The sequence below is a fragment of the Tamandua tetradactyla genome, chromosome 13, assembly GCF_023851605.1.
Source record: "Tamandua tetradactyla isolate mTamTet1 chromosome 13, mTamTet1.pri, whole genome shotgun sequence".
Lineage (NCBI taxonomy): Eukaryota > Metazoa > Chordata > Mammalia > Pilosa > Myrmecophagidae > Tamandua > Tamandua tetradactyla.
Window position 1 is genome coordinate 603,875 of NC_135339.1, and position 19,466 is coordinate 623,340.

Sequence of the window (19,466 nt, forward strand, 5' to 3'; positions counted from 1 at the left end):
GAAGCTAAAGACCTGGAGAGGAAGCTTGGAGATATCTCCATGTTTGCCACATGCCTTTCAGGTGGGGAGAAAAACCCTGAATTCCATCAGCCTTCTTAAACCAAGGTATCTTCCTTGGATGGCTTAATTTGGACATTTTTGTAGACTTGCTTTAACTGGGACATTTTCTCAGCCTTAGAACTATAAACTAGCAATTCATTAAAATCCATTCTTAAAAAGTTATTCTGTTTCTGGTATATTGCATTCTGGCAGCTAGCAAACTAGGACAGATTTTGGTACCAGAGGAGTGGGGTGCTGCGTCAGTTTACAAATATCAAACATGTTGGAATGGCTTTTTAAATGGATAAGGAGAAGATTTTGTAGGATTTGTGAGAAGGTTGATTGAGAAGGCCTGGGATGCTTTGAGGAGACTGTTGGTAGAAACACGGACTCTAAAGATGCCTCTGATGAAACTCCAGACAGAAAGGAAGCATTGCGTTATTCCAAACTGGAAAGAAGGCAATCCTTGTTTTAAAATGGCAGATAATCTGTCAAAATTGACTAGTGGTTTTGACTGGAAGGCAGATTTTAAAAGCCTGAACTTGGATATTTAGCAGAAGAGATTTCCAAATTAAATGTGTAAAGTGTAGCCTGGTCTCCCCATGATTTCATGATTTATAGTGAAATACAACAGGAAAGAGATAAGCTGAGAACTGAATTCTTGGGTACAAAGAAGGCAGAAATTATGTTCTGGAAAATTCTAGGCTTCCAGGAAAGGAGACCCTAGAGAATGGTGCTCCACATGAGGATTTAACCAAATGTGAACAGTCAGCCATTTCAGAGTAAGCCAGGATTGGACCTGGAGCTATCCAGGAAGGATTTGTGGAAACTCCTTATGTCTTATGGGCATGATCTGAGGCTACTGCATAGAAAGCCAATGAGAGTGTTGCAGGATCTGTAGAAAGAGAACCACTGCCAGTCAGGACTGAGAGGGACAGAGAAGGGACATATTGGAGGAAAAATAACTTCAGAGGCAAAGCCATGGAGGCCGAGGTCTGAAGTCCAGAAGCCTCAGGCCATCACTTCTCAGCCTTTTGGCTAAGATCAAGTGTAGTATCTGTTCTTCTCAGTTTAATATCTGATACGTCCTCTATCTGAGGACAATATATTAAATGGATTTTTGGAGTTGGAAGATGGAATAGGAGCTTGCTCCATCCACTCCACGCATTGACCTGGTATTGCAGTACTTCCAGAAATGGTGCACCCCCCTCAGGGGAACAATAAATGTATAAAAAATTAAAAAAAGAAGCCTCAGGCCAGGAGAGCAGACCCACCCAGGCATGTGGAGAGGGTGAGTTTGCCCTGAAGGCAGAGGATGGGCCTTTCACCTTGTTGCATGGAAGAGTTGTGCTACCTCAGGCCTTGGAGAGGGTGAAGCACATTCCTTATAGTTGGGGAAAGCCTAGCTGCCACCGCATGGAGGCGATGAGTGTGTGCCCCCAGAGATGGCAGAGAGCCCAGGTGCAGCCCTGATGCTTGGAGAGGATGGAGCCGAGACAAAGGTGGTCTGTTCAGTGTTCCCTCAGTTGCATTCAGAGAGAGGCAAGCCACTGCATAGGCCCTTGGAAAGGGCAGGACTGCTGTTTTCAAAAGCCCCAAAGATAAATGACACTCAGACTTTGAAATCTAATGGAGATTTTCAAAACTCTATGGGTCCAGTGACCCCTGTGTCCCTTCCAATTCCTCCCTATGGAAATGGCATACACATCTGATGACTGCCCCTCCTTTGTATGTTGGCAGCAAATAACTTGTTCTGAGATTTACAGATCCAGAGTGGAGGAGAATTTTGCCTTAGGATAGACCATATCTATAACTATCTTTGAGATTTTGTACTGTTTCTCACTTGTATTGCATTTATATTGTTACTGAAATATTTTAAGGCTTTCAGATATCGTGATGGAATTAATGTATTTTGTATATGGGGAAAAATGCCTTTTTAAGGGTCCAGAATGTGGAATGTGCCAGTTTGAAAGGATTTATGTCCTTTAGAAAAGCCATGTTTTAATTCTGATCAATCTTGTGGGAGCAAGAGTTTCTTCTAGTCCCTATTCAGGTTGGAAAATTGATTAGGTTATCTCCACAGAGATGTGACCCCATCAAATGTGGGTATTAAACTTGTTTACATGGAAATGTGTCTCCACCCATTCTATGTGGGTCTTGATTGGTTTACTGGAATCCTACAAAAGAGGACACATTTTGGAGAAAGTTCTTTTCAAGAATAAGGAGAGAGCCACAGAACCATGACAGAAGGATGAGAGAACCACAGAGTTCACCAGCCTTTGGAGATGAAGAAGGAGAATGCCACCAGGAGCTTTATGAAGCAAGAGACCTGGAGAGGAAGCTAGCAGATGTCAACATGTTTGACATGTGCCTTTATAGTTGAGAGAGAAGTCCTGAACTTCATTGGATTTCTTAAACCAAGGTATCTTTCCCTGGATGCTTTAATTTGGACATTTTTATAGGCTTGCTTTAATTGTGACATTTTCTCAGCCTTAGAACTGTAAATTAGCAACTTATTAAATTCCCCTTCATAAAAGCCATTCCATAGGATATTGCATTCCAGCAGCTAGCAAATTAGGACACATACCTTAATCCTTACCCCTTCCTCTCATGGACCACTAGTAATTCCATCTACCCAATTAATTTTACTCCTTATCTTCCATTATTTATTTACTTTTTATCCATTTTTTTTCACTCATCTGTCCATAACCTGGACAAAAAGTGCATAAGATGCAAGATATTCACAATTATGCAGTTGCATTATAAAACTTATATCTTTATATAATCAACTTTAAGAATCAAGGTTACTGGAACACAGCTCAACAGTTTCAGGTACTTCCCTCCAGACACTCCAACGCACCATAAACTAAAAAGGGATATCTATATAATGCATAAGAATAACTTCCACGATAAACTCTCAACTCTGTTTGAAATCTATCAGCCACAGAAACTTTAATTTGTCTCATTTCTCTCTTCCCCCTTTTGGTCAAGATGGTTTTCTCAATCCCTTGATACTGGTCCTTATTCATCCCAGGAGTCCTGTCCCATATTGCCAGAGAAGTTCACACCCTGGGAGTCTAAAAGTAACCAAATTTCACTTCAAACATGGTTGTTAGAATAAGAGGAGTGCAACTCAAAGGTGTGGTCAAAATCCCAGAACATGCTCGGATATTTCTAACAGGTGCACCATTTAAATTTCTCATTCAGCAGCCTTATTCTTAACTAGACTGATGGCAGTAATGTACCTTGGAACAATCAAATCCTTAGAGATGATATTCGCTCCACCTACCAGAACATTTTGGAAGAAGCAATTTCTCTTAGATGCACGATAAAGATGACAACTTAATGCAGCTAAAGAAATGAGATAACTAGATGAGTAATGAGAAATTCTTGAGGTAATAGAAGCTCCTCAAGCAGAACTGTCATCTGGTGAAGAGACAAGAGGGGCAGTGGGCCCCAGTGGCTAGGGAGGAGGCCAGGGAGAGGCCACTCTGACTCCTGCCACTGAAAGGGCCACCTCCAGAGGGGGTCAAATAATATTCTCATGGGATTCAGTGTGGGCAAAGGCTGTACATGGGACATACAAGGTAGAAGGATTCAGGGTGCAGGATGACCTCGAGGCTCATGGAACCAACTCTGATAGTTTGAGAATTCTTTGTAATAGGAGAGGAAAAAAAAGACAAAAATAAAAACATCAGAATTTTAATTATTTAATCCATATTTTCTTTCAACTAAATATTGTCCTACCTGTTGCGAGATTAGAAAAAGCCTTCCAAAAGGAGGAGACATTTCATAATGTGACTTTGAAAATGGAGTAGGTCACTAGCAAGAGAAAGTGGGAGGGGAAAATGTTGGATAAGAAAAACAGAGCACAGAGGTGGGAAATCTTAGAGCAAACTCATGGTGACTTTACCTGGGTGCTGGGAGTGAAGTGATGAGGAAGTGAAGATGCCACTTTTGTGAAAGTGGATTATATAGCCAAGGAATTCCTTCCACCTGCCCACACACTAGCCACCAAGGTGGAGGCATTTGGTGTTCTGGCCAAGGTGACTGACCTGCTTTCTAGACGAGGGCACTGGCTCCGGGACAAAGGTGGGCAGCTGCAGTCAGGCTGGAGTTGTGGGGTGTGGGCTGTAAGGGGCAGTTCCTATGTACCTGAAGCCCTCGCACCCTTGTCCAGGGTACTGCCGAGTGCTGGGTCGGCCTCATTGGCCCCAGGAGGGCCACCCAGGCTCTGTGGTCTGAACCTGAGGAAGCACAGCCTGCTGACCTGGCTTCCTACAGCAAAGCTGATCAACTAGAGAAGAACCCGAGGACAATTCCAACAGAGGACCTGCCAGGAGGCCTGCCGGGCTGCCTTTGAGCCCAGCTCCATGCCTCACAAGCTGTGCAGCTTTGCACAGGTTACTTAAACCCTCTGTATCTCACCTGTGGATAAGGATGGCAACCTCAAGAGGATGATGTCAACCTCAAAGGGCTGTTTGTGAAAGTTGGACACTGAGGGACAAGAAGTGAACTCCTCAAAGGCTCTTATCAGCCAGGAAGGGGGTGGACTCTCACGTGTCCTATCAAATGTCTTTCCAATATCTCCTGTGCTGGGATGCTCCCCCCACTCTGCCCTGAGGGCCTGGCATGGCCCCAAGGCCTTGTGCCCATTTCTCTCTTAGGTCTCTGCAAGTCTCCAGAGAAAAAGCCATACCGTGCAGAGCTTACTCTGGGGCCAGGCTGGTGGGATGCTGGCATGAAGGAATTCATCTGTCTTCTGTCACCAAACATCTCCAGATTTGGGCAATGTGCCCCTCCCTTCCTCCTGTTCTTTCAACTTTGTATTCTCTCTTTTCTCGTCCCCACTCCCCCCACCCTTCTCCCTCTCCCAACCCCTCTCCTCCCCCTCTCTTTACCTTTCTCTGCTCCCCTGCTCCCAAGAGCATATTATAAAATGAGGCAATGTATCAAAAGGCTCTTAAATAATGGGTAGTCATCAGTATGAAATTGCTGTACCCCACATGCCACCTGCTCATTATGTGTGATTAATCAACAGCATATGACTGTCAGAAGAATGTAGCTCCCTGCGAAAATATTCTTTAATTTAGCTGAAATATAAATAAACAAAAAGTTCACAGTGCTCATTTGTGTAAGAAAGAGCTATGCTAGGGTTAGAAAAAAAATGCATCTATTGAAGAATGCTGTCCTGAGACTCTCAGTTAATCAGACACTGGCCTCAAGATAACGAAAGAAGGGAAGCGGTTAACTGGTGGTTGGGACCCACTTTGCACCCCTTTTCTCAGGCTTGGAGTTGGCCTTCCCTCCCCAGCTCAGACCAGCACACTCAAGTCCAGCAGGGAAGGGAACAGAAGCTGCTTCTAACTGCAGGGCCAGCACAGGCAGCTTTGGCAACGGGGAGAGAGACTGACAGTTTCCACGGATACATTTCTGGAGCCATTTTAAGGAGCAGGATTTTATTAAAGAGCAACTCTGCAAAAGGTCAGCATGTGGCATGGAGGCTGAAATGTGTTCTTCATGCAAGAGGAGAAAGGAATCATACACTTGGCATTTTTTCATGAAAGATTTCAGCCCACTCCTCTGGGGCCATTCAAAAGGATGGTAGTGCTGGACATCCAGTTTAATCCAGTCAATGCTGCATGGAGGCTGTGCAATTTCAGATGGACCCTGGATGGAGCCTTGCAGTTTATGTGATACCAGGAGCCTTATTTCACACTGAATTTGAATCCAAAGGTGTGAAGAGGCTGCACCTTGTGAACTGTCCACATTCGGCTGTCTGCCAGGCACTCCCCACATTGCAGATTCTGTACTCAGAGATGGAATGAAAACCCCACAATCAGGGAAGTCACCGTCTGGTGGGTGACTCAGAATTAAAGTGAGGAACGCCACTGGCGGGGAAGGAAGGGAATGCGGGAACAGGTAACATCAGGCACGCCTCCCTGTTCAACAGACTTCAGAGCTTGAGCTGGTCCCACACCCAGGCCTAAGGCTGGTGAATTCCAGTAGGAAGCAGGCTCTGGTGGTCCAGAGAGGCCCGGTGTAGACCTTCTACCTGGGGGGGCCACAATGGCCAGGCCTCATGTGGTTCTGCTTCCGGTCGCTCAGTCCTGCTGTCTTGAGTGGGGACTGGACCCAAAGAGTGGTCTTTGTACCCCGAGCAGGTTTCCTGGGGGCCTGACCTCTGCCCATGGACCACGGGGGAAGCTGCTCCTCGATGCCCTTGCCGTGCTCCTCCCAACCCATCACAACCACGTGCCTCCTCCCAGGGCCCTGAGACACCTCTCCCAGGGCCCCACACAGAAGATATTTAGTAAGTATTTGTAGAATGAATTAATGAATGGGAAATACTGAAAGTCTTCATTTATGGAATGCAGGTCATTGGGGTCTGGCAGAAAATCAGCACCAACTTCAATTGAGTTCACTGAAAAAAGTTGACTTAAGGGTACAATCAAGTTAGAGGAAAACAAGAAGTGACGGTTAAAATGTGGCATAGAGTAACAGCAGGCACCTTGTGGTGACTCAAAGCTGTATGTAGTCCCAAACACATCATGTTCTTAAAGCTGATCCATTCCTGTGGGTATGGATGCATTGAAAGTGGGGCCTTTTGGCGAGTAGGACCGTAAGTTGAGATGTGTCCCATCTCATTGAGAGTGGGCCTTCAACCACTTACTGGAGTCCTGTATGAGATAATATGAGATAGAGAGAAGACACAGGTAAGAGCTCCAGAGAAGCACAAAGGGAAAAGTAAGAGAAGCTGAGAGACAAAGACACACCCAGAGCTCAGAGATGCAGCACTGAAGCCAAAAGCTGGAGGCAACCTCACCCAGGAGGGAAGGGAGAGGCCAGTCAACGTGATTATGTGTTTGGCTGTGTCTCAGAGGAGCAAAGCACTGCTGGGAGCTGGTCTTCAGGAGAAGGTATCATCCTGTTGATGCTTTGATCTGCACATTTTCACAGCCTCAGAATAGTAAACTTTAAGCTAATAAATCCCCATTGTAAAAGCCAGCCCATTTCTGGCACATTGAATTTTATCAGCTTTAGCAAACTGAAACACAGCTCTTACCACTCCTAGGCCAGAAAGGGCCAAAAGAGGCCAGACAAGAATCTTCAGAACCTGTGAAGAGGGATATATGGCAGGAGCTTGGCTGAAATCAGGAAAATGTGAACTGAAGGCTTCTCAGGAGGAAGGGAGGGAGCCAAGAGAAAGGTGCCCAGCCTCCCCTTGCTCATACGTTGTCCTACCATCCTATTCCTGCATCTTCTAAGGAGTTAAGAGGCAAGGGAGCCCATGGACATGGTCATAGCACTGTGTATAGAGCAGGTGGAGAGTCAACCTGGAGGAGCAGGTGAAAATATAGGGCACAAGGCAAGAGAATGTGAAACATAAACACTGGTTACTCTTCTTGAAATGTATTATCAGCCCCATCCAAAGAAAACCTAAGCAGCACAGAGAATTATTATTGTACCCACTTTGCAGCTGGGGCAAGTGAGGTACAGAGAAAGAAGTAACTGGATGAGCAATTCACAGTAAACTGAAGAGCTACTTAATCGGTCTCCAGACATCACGTAGATGACTCTCAATACACATTAGTCAATGGTTTCTGTATTACTGTTGTTGTTCATTTGCTTCCAAAGCTTTCTTTAATTGATAAGACAGGGCAGTTTTGAACCAATTTGCAGTAGATTCAGTCTAGGCCCATGCTTCTAACAAGCCAGGTGTGACTGTATTAAACAGGAGTGAGTTAACGCCGAGGTAGCAGTCAAGGAGATGGATCACATATAAAGATGCATCACCATTTCTGCTGAGTGTGGGAGAGAGACAAGGAATCATCTGCCAATTTCTGCTAACCGGCTTTTCCCAGAACACAGCACATGCAACTTGCAGCCAGAGGCCCAGGCACAGCCAAGCTTGTGTCCAAGGGGGTTGCTTGTTGGCCACTTCCTCCCTAGAGGACACCCTGCCACAGGGGCATCCTGTCCTTGCCTCTGATTGCCAAACATGGCAGAAGCTTCTTGAGGACCCATCAGTCTCCTCCTGTTCTGGGGGAGACTCAGGTGAAGCCTGTGGGGCCATGCCAGAGGTCCTCACAAGCAGTTGGGAGCAAGAGAGCCAGGGAACCAGGCCAGGGGAAAGAGCTGGGAAGAGAGATCCCTGAGCACCCTGCACTGGGGAAGCTCACGCAGCTGCTAAGTCTTCTGCCCCTTTCTCAGGGCGGTAGCTTTTCATGATTGGTGCAAGTATAAATTTAGAACAGTACAGGAAGCTCCTATATATCCTTTCTCTAAATTCACCAATTATATAGATTTTACCCTATTTGCTGTGCCTCTCTTTCTGCCTATATATATATTTATATATGCATATATGTGTTTACATATAAAATTAAAATTAATTTTATATATACATACAATTATATATAAAATTATAATGATTGAGATCAGTTAATATAACATTGAATAGTAACATAAGGCTCTCCTCTAGTACATAGTCCAAATTAAATGTTCATCAATTGTCTTAATAAGTTAATTTATAGATATATTTACATGCATATAAATTTCTTTCAAAACTTTTGAGAGTAATTTGAAGACAATGCCTGCTCAATACTAAATAACTTATTAGCATTTTCTAAGAACAAGAACCTTCTCCTAACCAAAGTACAATGATCTGAATCAGGAAAGTTACTGTCGACACAATTCTATCATATAATCCACAGCCCAAATAAAATTGTCATCAATTGTCTGAATAATGTCCTTTACATTTTCCTTGTCCAGAATTCAGTACAGCATCACACAAGGCATTGACTTCTCAAGTCCGTTTAGTCTCCTTGAATCTATAACAGTTTCTCTGATTTATTTTCCCTTTCTTGACCTTGATAACTTTTGTGAACGTACAGGTCAGTGATTTTGTAGAATGACTATTAATTTGAGTATATCTGATGTTTTGTTATGACTAGATTTGGGTTCCCTGTTTTTGGACAAAATACAACTGAAATGATCTTCTGACTCCATCCCCTTATCCAGAGGCATGTAGTGGTCTCCCCTGCACTGGTGATGACAGCATTAGACAGTGGCTCAGGTGAGTCACTCAGCTTCCTCCATTATAGAGATACTCATTCTCTGTTTGCAATTCCTGCTTATGTGGGGACATGCACTGAGACTATGTAAACATCCAATTGGTTTGCGACCCTATCTGCTAATTCTGTAGTCAGTTGGTTCTGAAACCACATTTACTTGAAAAGTAGACATCCAATGGTGGCTGAGGAGAGAAGTGGGGCTGGGGGGGAGTTGATGGGTGACATCCAGCCTGCAGGGAACCTGCAGGACAGCTGCAGGGGTCACCTGCTTGGACAGGACCACGGGAGTCAGCACAGTGCCCTGAGGCCACCTGATGGACATGTTCCCGACTCCCCAAGACCTTCTGGGTTCACTGCCTACTTTGGCATGTCTGGTTGGCTCCCCTTTCAAAGCCCGGAAGCCTGTCTCATGCCTAAGGACAGCCTCGGCATGTCCTGTGCTGCCTGATTTCCTACTTGGAAAAGGAGTTCAGTGCACTGCTCCTGGGGTTCAATACCCCTTCTCCTCTGCTGAGAGCTTATGAATTAGTGCGAGGGTGCCTCTATATTCATGGCCTTCTGATAGCTGAAGAAAGACTGGAAACCACAGAACCACAATTCTTATTTCAGCGGTGAGAGCTGAGGTCCTGAGAGGGCCTCTGCCCATGTGGTGGCCAGCTGTCCTAGCCTGCCCAGGTTCTTTCCAGCACCTGGTTACAGAGACCTATTTGGAAAAAGGTGAGGCACACAAGTACTAAGCTGTCATGCAGAAGGGCTCACCTTTATTTTTATGTCACCCTGGATTAACTGCAAGCCTCTACCTTGGAGTTCTGTTCTCTATGCAGTTGAAAGGGACTCCAGTTCCCAGCACTTGCTTTCATTTCTCCAACATCCTCTTCTCAGACACAACTGAGCTTTAGAAACAGTTTAGAACTGGACATGATATCTAAAATAAACCACACCACTGACTCCCATCATCTGCAGGCTTCTCAGGCTGGGAACAGAGATCAGAAGGAGATGCAGTTGAAAAAAGAATCGACAGAGCAGACACTAAAGCATCATGTGATTGACATTATGTATTAGAACAGGTTTTTAAAAGTCACAACTACATATATATATATAGATATAGATATAGATATAGATATAGATATAGATATAGATATAGTATAATGCAAATACTATATATATATATAATTCAAAAGTCAGATGAATTTTTAAGACTAATTTAATTCAAAATACAACAACAACCCCTATGCTGCTCCAGGAAGCATTAGTTTCCCAGCCCAGAGACAGGGAACATCCCTGCAGTGTTAAAGGAAACACACTGCCTAGATTAGCCTAAGAATAATGTTTAACTTCCATTTTATAATCTCTCTCCAAGTCTGATTTCCATCCTTTCTTCTTTCCTGCCTCTCTACCACTTGCTCCTTTAATTGCCAAAATTTATGGAGCACCTAATATGTAACACACACAGCGCTACACATAGGGGATAAAAAAGTGACACCACAGATGACCTTCCTGCCCTCACAGAGTTTTCAATCGAGTGGGTGAGAAGAAAGGAAATAAACAAACAAACAAGAATGTACATATACTCATCATGCATCACTAGGGGCAGTGACATATGCTGACAGAAAATGTAATAAGTACTGAGGAACACAGAGATCTGAGGTGGAGCTGGGGGACAGAGTGGCTAGGAGGGTTGCCGAGAAGATGGCAAGTAAACAAGGATTTAAAGGGGATTAATCCCTTTCAGGTGGCATGCTGAATGACAGGCAGGGGTGAGGAGGTGCAGATGGAAGGCCAGTGTGGCTAAGGAGAGGAGCAGGAGTGGGTGGGAGAAGAGTGAGCGCTGTGGGGCTGGCACATGGCAGGAAATGCCTGGAGGGTCCCCCGAGCCCCCCACCCCCAGCTCCATCATCTGTAGAGTCCTGGCTTGCCTGGCAGGCTCCCAGGTCCTTGGCACCGGTGCCCATGGAAGGCTTTGCATATAAGATTAATGATGTCAACTATTTTATTACATATTTTATGACATAACACATTATAATTTGGCCCAGAGACGTTAAGTGAATTTCTCAGACTTACACAGCAGCAACATCTGTTGAACTCCAAACTCGCATTGTCCCTTGGAAGGATGCCATCCCTGAGGAGGTTGAGCGTCCTGGTCACAATTGCAGAACTATTCATGGGAAATTCATCCTTCAGTTTGGGCTTTTGCGCTGTGAGTTCCTTCTACTATAGTTGACCCTTAAAGTCTTTGAGAACAGCCAGTCACTGTTCCAGGTGACCAAATGGAGATCTGAGGAAGATAAGATACAGGCATTTCAGCTGAGGGAGAAGAGCTATGGCCACTTCAAGAAAAAGGCCAACTGTGAGAAGGGTCATGAAAGCAATTAATAACCACCACCTGCTAACAGGAACGCACCAGTTTCTGAGCATCACTTGCAGGTCTAAGGGATTTACCTGCAAGAAGAAAGCTCAGAGGCCATGCTTTAGGTTGGCAGGAGCAGGTCCTGGGAGTGCTCTGGGCAGAAAGCAGAACTCTGACCAAGAGGAGAGGGAGTGGACAAACCCAGGGCCTCACCTCTGCAGCTTAAACCCATGGAGCACGCAGACTCCTTTGGGCTCTGCAGGCTCCCAGACTGTACGCGGTCCCACTGGGAGGCTGTGCATGCCATGGGCCAGGGAGGGCTAGGAAGTTCCTGCATGGGGCCCGACCACCTCCAGTCTGCTTTGCACATGGCTGAGGTGGATTTGCAGAGAGAACACATGCCTAGCCAGCACCCAAGCAGCCAGTGGGAAGCAGTATGTGAGATTCCAAACCTGGAGACCAGCCCTCTTCAAGCACGCTCCCTGCCTTGTATCTCAAAAATAGCCACCGAAAAATGTCACACTATACATCAAAAAGAAAATTCATAAGGTAATGTTAAGTGGAAAAGGCTGGTTTGGAAATAGTATAGACTATGATGCCAAATTTATAAATATAAAGTCTTTGTACGCAGAAATAAATGGCAGACAGTGTACAAGATCTCATCAGCAGTTATTTCTATTTTCTAAGTTCAGAGGAAATTTTGTTCCCTTTTTGCACTTCTCTGATTTTCCACAAATTTCTAAAGTTACATGCAATATTTCTATGAATAGGAGAACAATACCAAATAAAGTAGTAGATAGTTTTCGTAAAAAACCTAACAGAGAACTAATGTTACATTTTCAGGCTAGCCTACTTTTTCCTCATTTGGGGAGGTGAAATCATAATAAACTTCATATCATCCCTTATTTTCAAAATGGAACACAACACTGAACCATCTATTTCTCCAGGGGCATCTTCTATTATATACTAACATTGTCAATGAAAGCATTTTAAAATCATCATTTCTGCCCTCAAACTGCTATTCTACATTTTCTGTTTTTCCACATATTCTGGGAGATATCACTTCTCCCAGATATAACACTGGAGATAACACTTCAAAAGTGTTAGACATCACTTTTTGAATTTATATTTCATTTCCCATGTGCATGATTGATGGCCAGGAGTGTCCCTATTAATCCTCAAAACCACTGAGGCACATGTGAGGCCAGGTAGCTAACAGAGGTCCTGGGACCCAGGGAGGGGCCCCTGAGGAGTTAAGGAATGGAAGGAGGGAGGGGAGTGGGAAGGGAGGAGGGGGAGGGCTAGGGAAGCAGGAGGGAGAGTGACAGAAGGAGAAGCAGTGGGAGGAATGATTAACTAAGTGGCAGTACAGCTTGAGCTACAGACTGCGTGGCATTCTGGAAACTGACCAGTCAACACATTCACGAGGCAGTGCACCCCATAACTCTGGCATGAAATTAACAACAAGACGTTGGAAAAGTCATTTAGCTTTCCAAATCTGCTTTCTCCTCAGTGAAGTGCAGATAACAATATTATAACAGCTTTTTAAATATATTATGACCATTATGTAAGATGAATCATGGAAATGCTTTTTGTGGTAAATTGTGATGCGTTAATATCATAAACGTCATTATCCAAATTCCGTTTGAATAAATGGCACTTGCGTGAACTGAAATAATTGGTAAAGTATCAAAAGGCAGATGGATACCAAAATCTAGACCTCCTGGCTGGAGGTTCAATGCCATTCCCTCTATGATTGAAATAAATGACCTATTTATATAACAAGTCTAGATCTCTCACCAAGTTTTTCCCCTCATGTAAATATTTAGTACAGTCTGTGTGAATCAGACTCACAGGCAAGTAAGAAATATCAAAGGACTTTGTCCAATAAAGTTCTTTTCTATGCAAAATAGTGCAAGCTACACCACATTATTGGCAGTGTCTATTATTTTGTTTGATGCAGGGATAAACCCTATTACTGAAACAATGGGTTCCCTAGAACCTATTGGCCTTCTTACATGTGTTTATCTGTCATGTGCTGACTAATTTTTCTGTTCTTTGGTATGAAAACTACTTTGTAAAGAACATTTCTTGAGCCTGTAGAGTCTGTTCCAGGCACGATGTTAGGACTTGGGGACACAGAGATGACCAGGACACTGCCTCTGGCCTGAAAGAGGCTTCTGTCTATGAAGAGAAGAGACGTGCAGTGGGAGAAGTGATGTTAAATAAACAGGGGCTACACATCATTGAGTGGTTATAGAACCCATCAACCTACAGAATTAGAAACAGCACATGCCTGAAGACAAGGCCAGCATGGAGAGGCATCTGGGCGAGGAGCTGCCTCTTAACGTTCACTGACAAGGGGAGCCACAGTGACAGCATGAAAAGTTTTGTATACTGGCTTACTGCTGTGGACATTAATACCTACATTTTGAGAGCAAATCTAGATGGTTTCATGAGTTCTAAGGCGATGGCTGGAGGAACCATCACATTAAGCACAATGGGATGACCTCTAGAGAAAGTCCAGGTTCATTAGGTTTTATAATAAATAAAGCCACAGTAAATGTTCCTTTTTTTTTTTTTGCTCTAATCCCAGTAAGGGAGCCTTATAAACCAATAATGAGAAAAGCATCAAATTGAGCCTCCACATTATGTAAATGAATTCTTCTCATTTTAAGCAATTGTGATGGATCTTTGTGAAAGGGCAGCCTCTAAAATAAATACAGAACACCAGTCAATACTGAGTAGGGGAGAGGAATCTTCTCAGAATATAATGTATTTGAGATGAGGGAAGTCCCACCGGTAAGGACAACAGAGTTGGAAATATATCAGGAGCAAATATTTAAAATATATACTTTCAGCATGAAAGAGATGACGGTGGTAAAATGCCTGCTTCTTCAAGGAAACGGCCTGAGGTCCTTGATCAACCACGGGACTCAACTCCTACCCGAGGCCCTCCTCAGTGAAAGCTACACGTCTGCGGACTTTTACTCATTGCATCCTTGGTGAGTCTATAGCTCTGTAGCCACGTAACTGGTGGAACCCTGCCATAATTTTGTAGTCGGTGATATAATCATTTTTAGGTACCTGTATCTTAAAACAGTTTCTCACACATAGTAAGAATTAAGTTACTTTGAACATTAAATGCCATACATTTCATCAAACATTCAAGTTTTTAATGGAATATCATTCTTCTCTTCTAGTTTATTTTTTATTGAATATCAAATACACAGAGTCTGATGGTTCCTGATACACATTGGTCTAATTGTAGACCTGCTTTTTTTTTATGTTGCAAATCTTCCTCTTTTTTTGGTATGATTTATGGTGGTGGTCTCATTTCTTTTTTTTTTTTTCCATGTGAGTATCCCCTGATTGCAGCACCATTTGTTGAATTTATGTTTGCTGGTTTTCATTTGTTTGGGAAGTGCATGGGCCAGGAATTGACCTGGGTCTCCCACAGGGCAGGTGACAATTCTACCACTGAACTACCCTTTCACCTACCACTATTTTAAATTATATAATATTATATAGTTGTTTATTTTATGCTTATTTTATTTTATGCTTTATTTTATGCTTATTTTATGTGTCTGACGTATATAAATGAGTGCACGGGCTACACACACCAAAGCCAGGGTCCAGCATGTGACCCATACTCTATCTTTAACCTCCACCTCCATCTTGTCTCTTGCCTCCTCACTAATTTATGAAGTTATAAAGTCAATTTAGTTTGGCCTTCATGTATGTCATATAATTTATGAAGTTATAAAGTCAATTTAGTTTGCCCTTCATGTATGTCATATAATTTATGAAGTTATAAAGTCAATTTAGTTTGACCTTCATGTATGTCATACTCTGTCATTCATTTAGTAAGTTAATAATTTATAAAATATTTATAGGGTACTATATCCTGGAGTCACAATAACAAAATCAGAGTTGGCACAGACCATCATGTGAGTTACAGTCTAGCAATCAAATCGTATTAGACAAATAAGCATACTAGTAGCTATTATAGGGGCACATACCATTTCTGTCTCCATATCTCCATGTATTTTTCATCTTTTGCTCCCCTTGCTGGAATATATCTTCTTTCTTCCCTACCTCTAGAAACCAGAGTCATCTGTATATGCGGAGCAAAAAGCCACCTTTCTATCTATCTGCTAGCAAGTCATTCAATCCTCATGACACAGTGGAGGGCAAGTCACTATTTCCCAGGTTCACAGAAGAAGATTCTGAGGCAGTAAGATGAAGGAGCTTGTATAAAGTCACCTGGTGAGAGGGAGAACCTGCATCTCAACATAAATAGGCTCCAGAATATGAGTTCTAGTGAATATACTCAAGTGTTATTTTCTGGAATCTGAAGGATTCAAATGCTGACTGTACACGGGATATAGAGAGGATACTCTCCTCTTTGAAGTCAACTACTTCCCCTACCACTTTCCCAGTATGACCCAAACGGAGGCGGCAGCCAGCTCAGGTAAACTGTCTATCCTTGGAGAGAAGGCCCTGAGTAAGCTGAATACCTGAGGACCAACTCATGGAGAGATGTAGGAGTCGCTCATCAGTCCAAAGGCAGGTCTGAGAGCTCCAGGTGAAATTCAAACCTGTACAGACGGGATCCTACCAGATGAGGAAAGGGGAGGGAGACACACCTAGCGTGTCCTGAAACCATTCCTTTAACAGCAGGAGCACAAATGATGCTGTGTACATGGCACTCTTTAAAATGTGGTCCACAGCCCATCTGAAGGCACCAAGGACCTTCTATGTGCTGCAAATAAGAAAATGCATGCCCTGTCTGCTCCTCATAGACAAGGCAGACTAGCAACTATGATTTTAACATGCTTAAAGCCAATTTTCTATATCCTTCCAAAATTAGTGGTAAAAGATGACTAATACTTGATATTTTAAAACTAAAAAATAGAATTTCCCACAGGCTCTTATATAGTATTCCAAGAGAAAGTTTGGTTGTAATGCAGCTCTTGTCTGCAATATTGCAAACTTCCAACTTTGTAGACAAAATCAGAAATAATAGAAATTCTCATAATTTTGTTATGAAGCACACCATCTGGGCTGTCTTGATTTGGTCAAGAATTCTGATTGCTACTTTGGTAGTGACTAGTATAGGTGGAGGATTATATTTTGGTTTAATTTTGCTTATAATTTTATTTTTGTGTGATTACTGTGCTTCCAAGGATCTTATTCCTATTTGTTTTCTCTATGTCTTTGCTATCATTGAGTTATTATTTTCCTATCTCCAAACAGGAAAAAGTAGAGGAGTTGGACCATAGGATATTTAGTAGCTCCACATAGCTATAATCAAAAAAAGTTTGACATCTGGCATGAAGAAAGGGAATTCAAACCAGGGCTCATTGTCCAACCAATTTACTAAACATGCACACTATATCCGGATGTAGAGAAGATTCAGGGATAAGAGAGGCATCAAGTCTAGGAGACTTTTGCTCTATGAAAGTTACTGACTTTTTCGTGGTTCCATGTTGTTCTAGTTATCCAAAGGGTGGTAGGGAGCATGGCAGTGAAACATTGGCTCTGGAACCTTGGACATTACTCCCCTCTTCTTCACCTCAAGTGCATTTCAAATACCTATAGCCATAAGACTTGCTTCAGAGGGTTAATGTCAGGGCAAAGCAGCTCAATACCTGTAGTGATTTCTATCTGGCACACAGTACGTGCTTCGTAAATGCCAACCACAATACCTTCTGGCTTTTGACCTCCTTGTCTCCATCAAAGGAAGCACCATCTCCTTTCCCAGTCTGCGTGCACATGCTCATGCACCGTCAGATTTAAAAAGCATCTTCCTTGTGTTCTGCAACTCACAGACTGAGTTATTCAGGATAAGAAGGGTTAACTTGATGACAGGAGGGAAGAGGATGGCAGCCCTGACACTGCTTAACGATGCTTGTGGAGAAACAGGAATAATTCCAGGTTGTAAGATCACAAGCCACAGAGAGAGCCCAGGTCAGAAGGGGCTCGCATGCCTGTTGAGTAGGACGTTCTTCACCCACAGGTGACGGGAACAGAGAGGCATGCCTCAGAGAGATTTGAATTTTACACAGAACCCTCCTTTAACCATGTGCATAGCAGATTCTAGGTATTGCATTACCCTCTGAAAAAAATAAAAAGAAAACAGGTGAGAGGAAGTTAGTGGTGGTAAGTCAATAGGATGGTTTAAGGGTATAAGGGGAAAAGCTGGTGACTGATAACTCGGTGGCTGCTGATACCTAAAAGTTAGAGAATCCAGAAGGCTGGAAGGTGGGAAGGGAGGATGAGACGATGCTGAGTTTGAAACGCAATACAGTTTAGCTGCTGTCTAAATTCAAGTGCAGAGAGCATGCATTTTCTAAAGGACATGATAGACGTTTTAGAGCCGTCAACATAAAGATGGCACTTGAGTTAGTGGGAATGGATGAAGTCTTTAAGAGAAGTGGAGGGAGGCGCTAGGGCACAGATGTTTTCCTGAAAACACCAGTATTTAAAAGCCAGAAAAAGGAGTAGAAACCCATGGAAGACAGACCCACAAAGAAGGGTAATTTGGGAGTTATTTGAAGTCAAATCATCTCTGCAACGATTTTAAAGAGAATTGGGGAAAAAAAAAAGAAAGAAGACTCTCATCATCATACTACACTAACAATTCTGGTTTTTTACCTTGATTCAAGTAACATCATGTCTTGCAATTTTCTATGTAACTTGCAAATGAAATATGTACTTTTTAGCGACCACATCATATCACATTGGGGAAAAATAGTGTTTTGCTCAACAAGCACTTTCAAGGGGAGTGAAATTTTGTTTTCCTCCGTTGTAAACGTTACGCCGGGCCGCCGGGCGCACCTGCGCGTAACCCGCGTCGGTGTGGCGGGTGCCGGACCCCGCGGCCTCCCTCAGCCTCCCTTAGCCCGACACTGCTGTGAACACGACCTGCGAGACTTCAGCGTAGCCCACGGAGGAGGGCGATCTTAATGCAGGCTACGGAGGGCTTCGCTAAGCGGAGGAAACTGGAGTCAGTCAGGGGAAGCCACGCTAGGAGCCATAAATGGCCGTGGGGGGGGGGGGAGGCCGTGGGGGAGGGAGGCCGTGGGGGGGGGAGGCCGGGGGGGGGGAGGCCGTGGGGGGGGGGGGGCCGGGGGGGGGGGGAGGCCGGGGGGGGGGGGGGAGGCCGTGGGGGAGGGAGGCCGTGGGGGGGGGAGGCCGTGGGGGGGGGGGGCCGTGAGGGAGAGAGGCCGTGAGTGAAGGAAGCCGTGAGTGAGCGAAGCCGTGAGTGAAGGAAGCCGTGAGTGAGCGAAGCCGTAAGTGAAGGAAGCCGTGAGTGAGCAAAGCCAGAAGAAGGAGCGGCCCTACCGTGTGAGGCGAGGCGGAGCGGAAACAATCCGGAGAACCCGAGGACTGTCGGGGGCCCCACACGTTTACCGGCTTTGGGGAGAGCATGTTGTCTCGCTGACCCCTTCATTTTGTACTTGTCGCTCCAGGGTCATGAGTGGGTCACCCCCGGCCGCTCCAGGCAGGACTTCACCGGCCCGCGGGGGACAGGTCTCCGGGCGGCGGTGGAGGTCATTCAGCCTGGCAGAGCTTGGGGGGAAGGTGCTGGGCGTCCATGCGTCTGGGAGGAGAAACGGCCAAAGAGCTGGAACTCACGTGGCCGGTTTGGAACATGTCCGAGGCAGGACGAGGATGTGGGCTCTGGGCTACCCTGATGACCCGGCCTGCGCTTTGTGGCTCTTGAAACCCCAGGGCTTTCGAACCGGACGCGGAAGGGAGACTTTTAAAAGTTGTACTTTTGTGCGTTTTTCATTTGCTTTTCTGCTTGAAGCGTAATGAAGACTTCGAAGCCCACTCCTAACGTACATGTTTCTAGAAATGACCAGGTTGGCTGAGGTAAGGAAGGCAAGGCTAGCTCGTGTGAGACTCTCCTCTTGTGGCAGACTCAGTCTGCAGGGAAGTGTGCAGCTGATGGTGAATGCCCTTGGCAGGACAGGGACGTTTCTGAGATCAGGGCT

At 44.4% G+C, this 19,466-nt stretch overlaps 1 protein-coding gene and 1 non-coding gene across 28 annotated transcripts in view; one reads left to right on the forward strand and one right to left on the reverse strand.

The window, feature by feature from the left end:
- The window catches only part of LOC143653454 (olfactory receptor 14I1-like), a 255,537-nt gene extending 236,337 nt beyond the window's left edge, over window positions 1-19,200 (reverse strand). For 17 of the 27 annotated variants that reach the window (XR_013161282.1, XR_013161275.1, XR_013161280.1 and 14 more), the window contains exons 1-3: window positions 18,121-18,283; window positions 15,483-17,581; window positions 11,175-11,388 (exon numbers count right to left, since the gene is read on the reverse strand). Coding sequence is in view for 8 of the 27 variants with exons in the window: in XM_077124476.1 (XP_076980591.1) it covers window positions 11,175-11,276 (102 nt within the window). In the remaining 19 variants the exon portion in view is untranslated. Of the gene's footprint in view, window positions 1-4,986; window positions 6,720-8,674; window positions 10,087-11,174; window positions 11,389-15,482; window positions 17,582-18,120; window positions 18,284-18,390; window positions 18,520-18,810 lie in introns of those variants that run through there. The other 10 variants (XM_077124476.1, XR_013161285.1, XR_013161289.1 and 7 more) reach the window with 10 other exon arrangements.
- Window positions 1,058-1,248, forward strand: LOC143654697 (U2 spliceosomal RNA). The gene has a single exon (XR_013161892.1). It is a non-coding gene; the product is annotated as a U2 spliceosomal RNA (small nuclear RNA).
- Window positions 19,201-19,466: the final 266 nt, after the last annotated feature.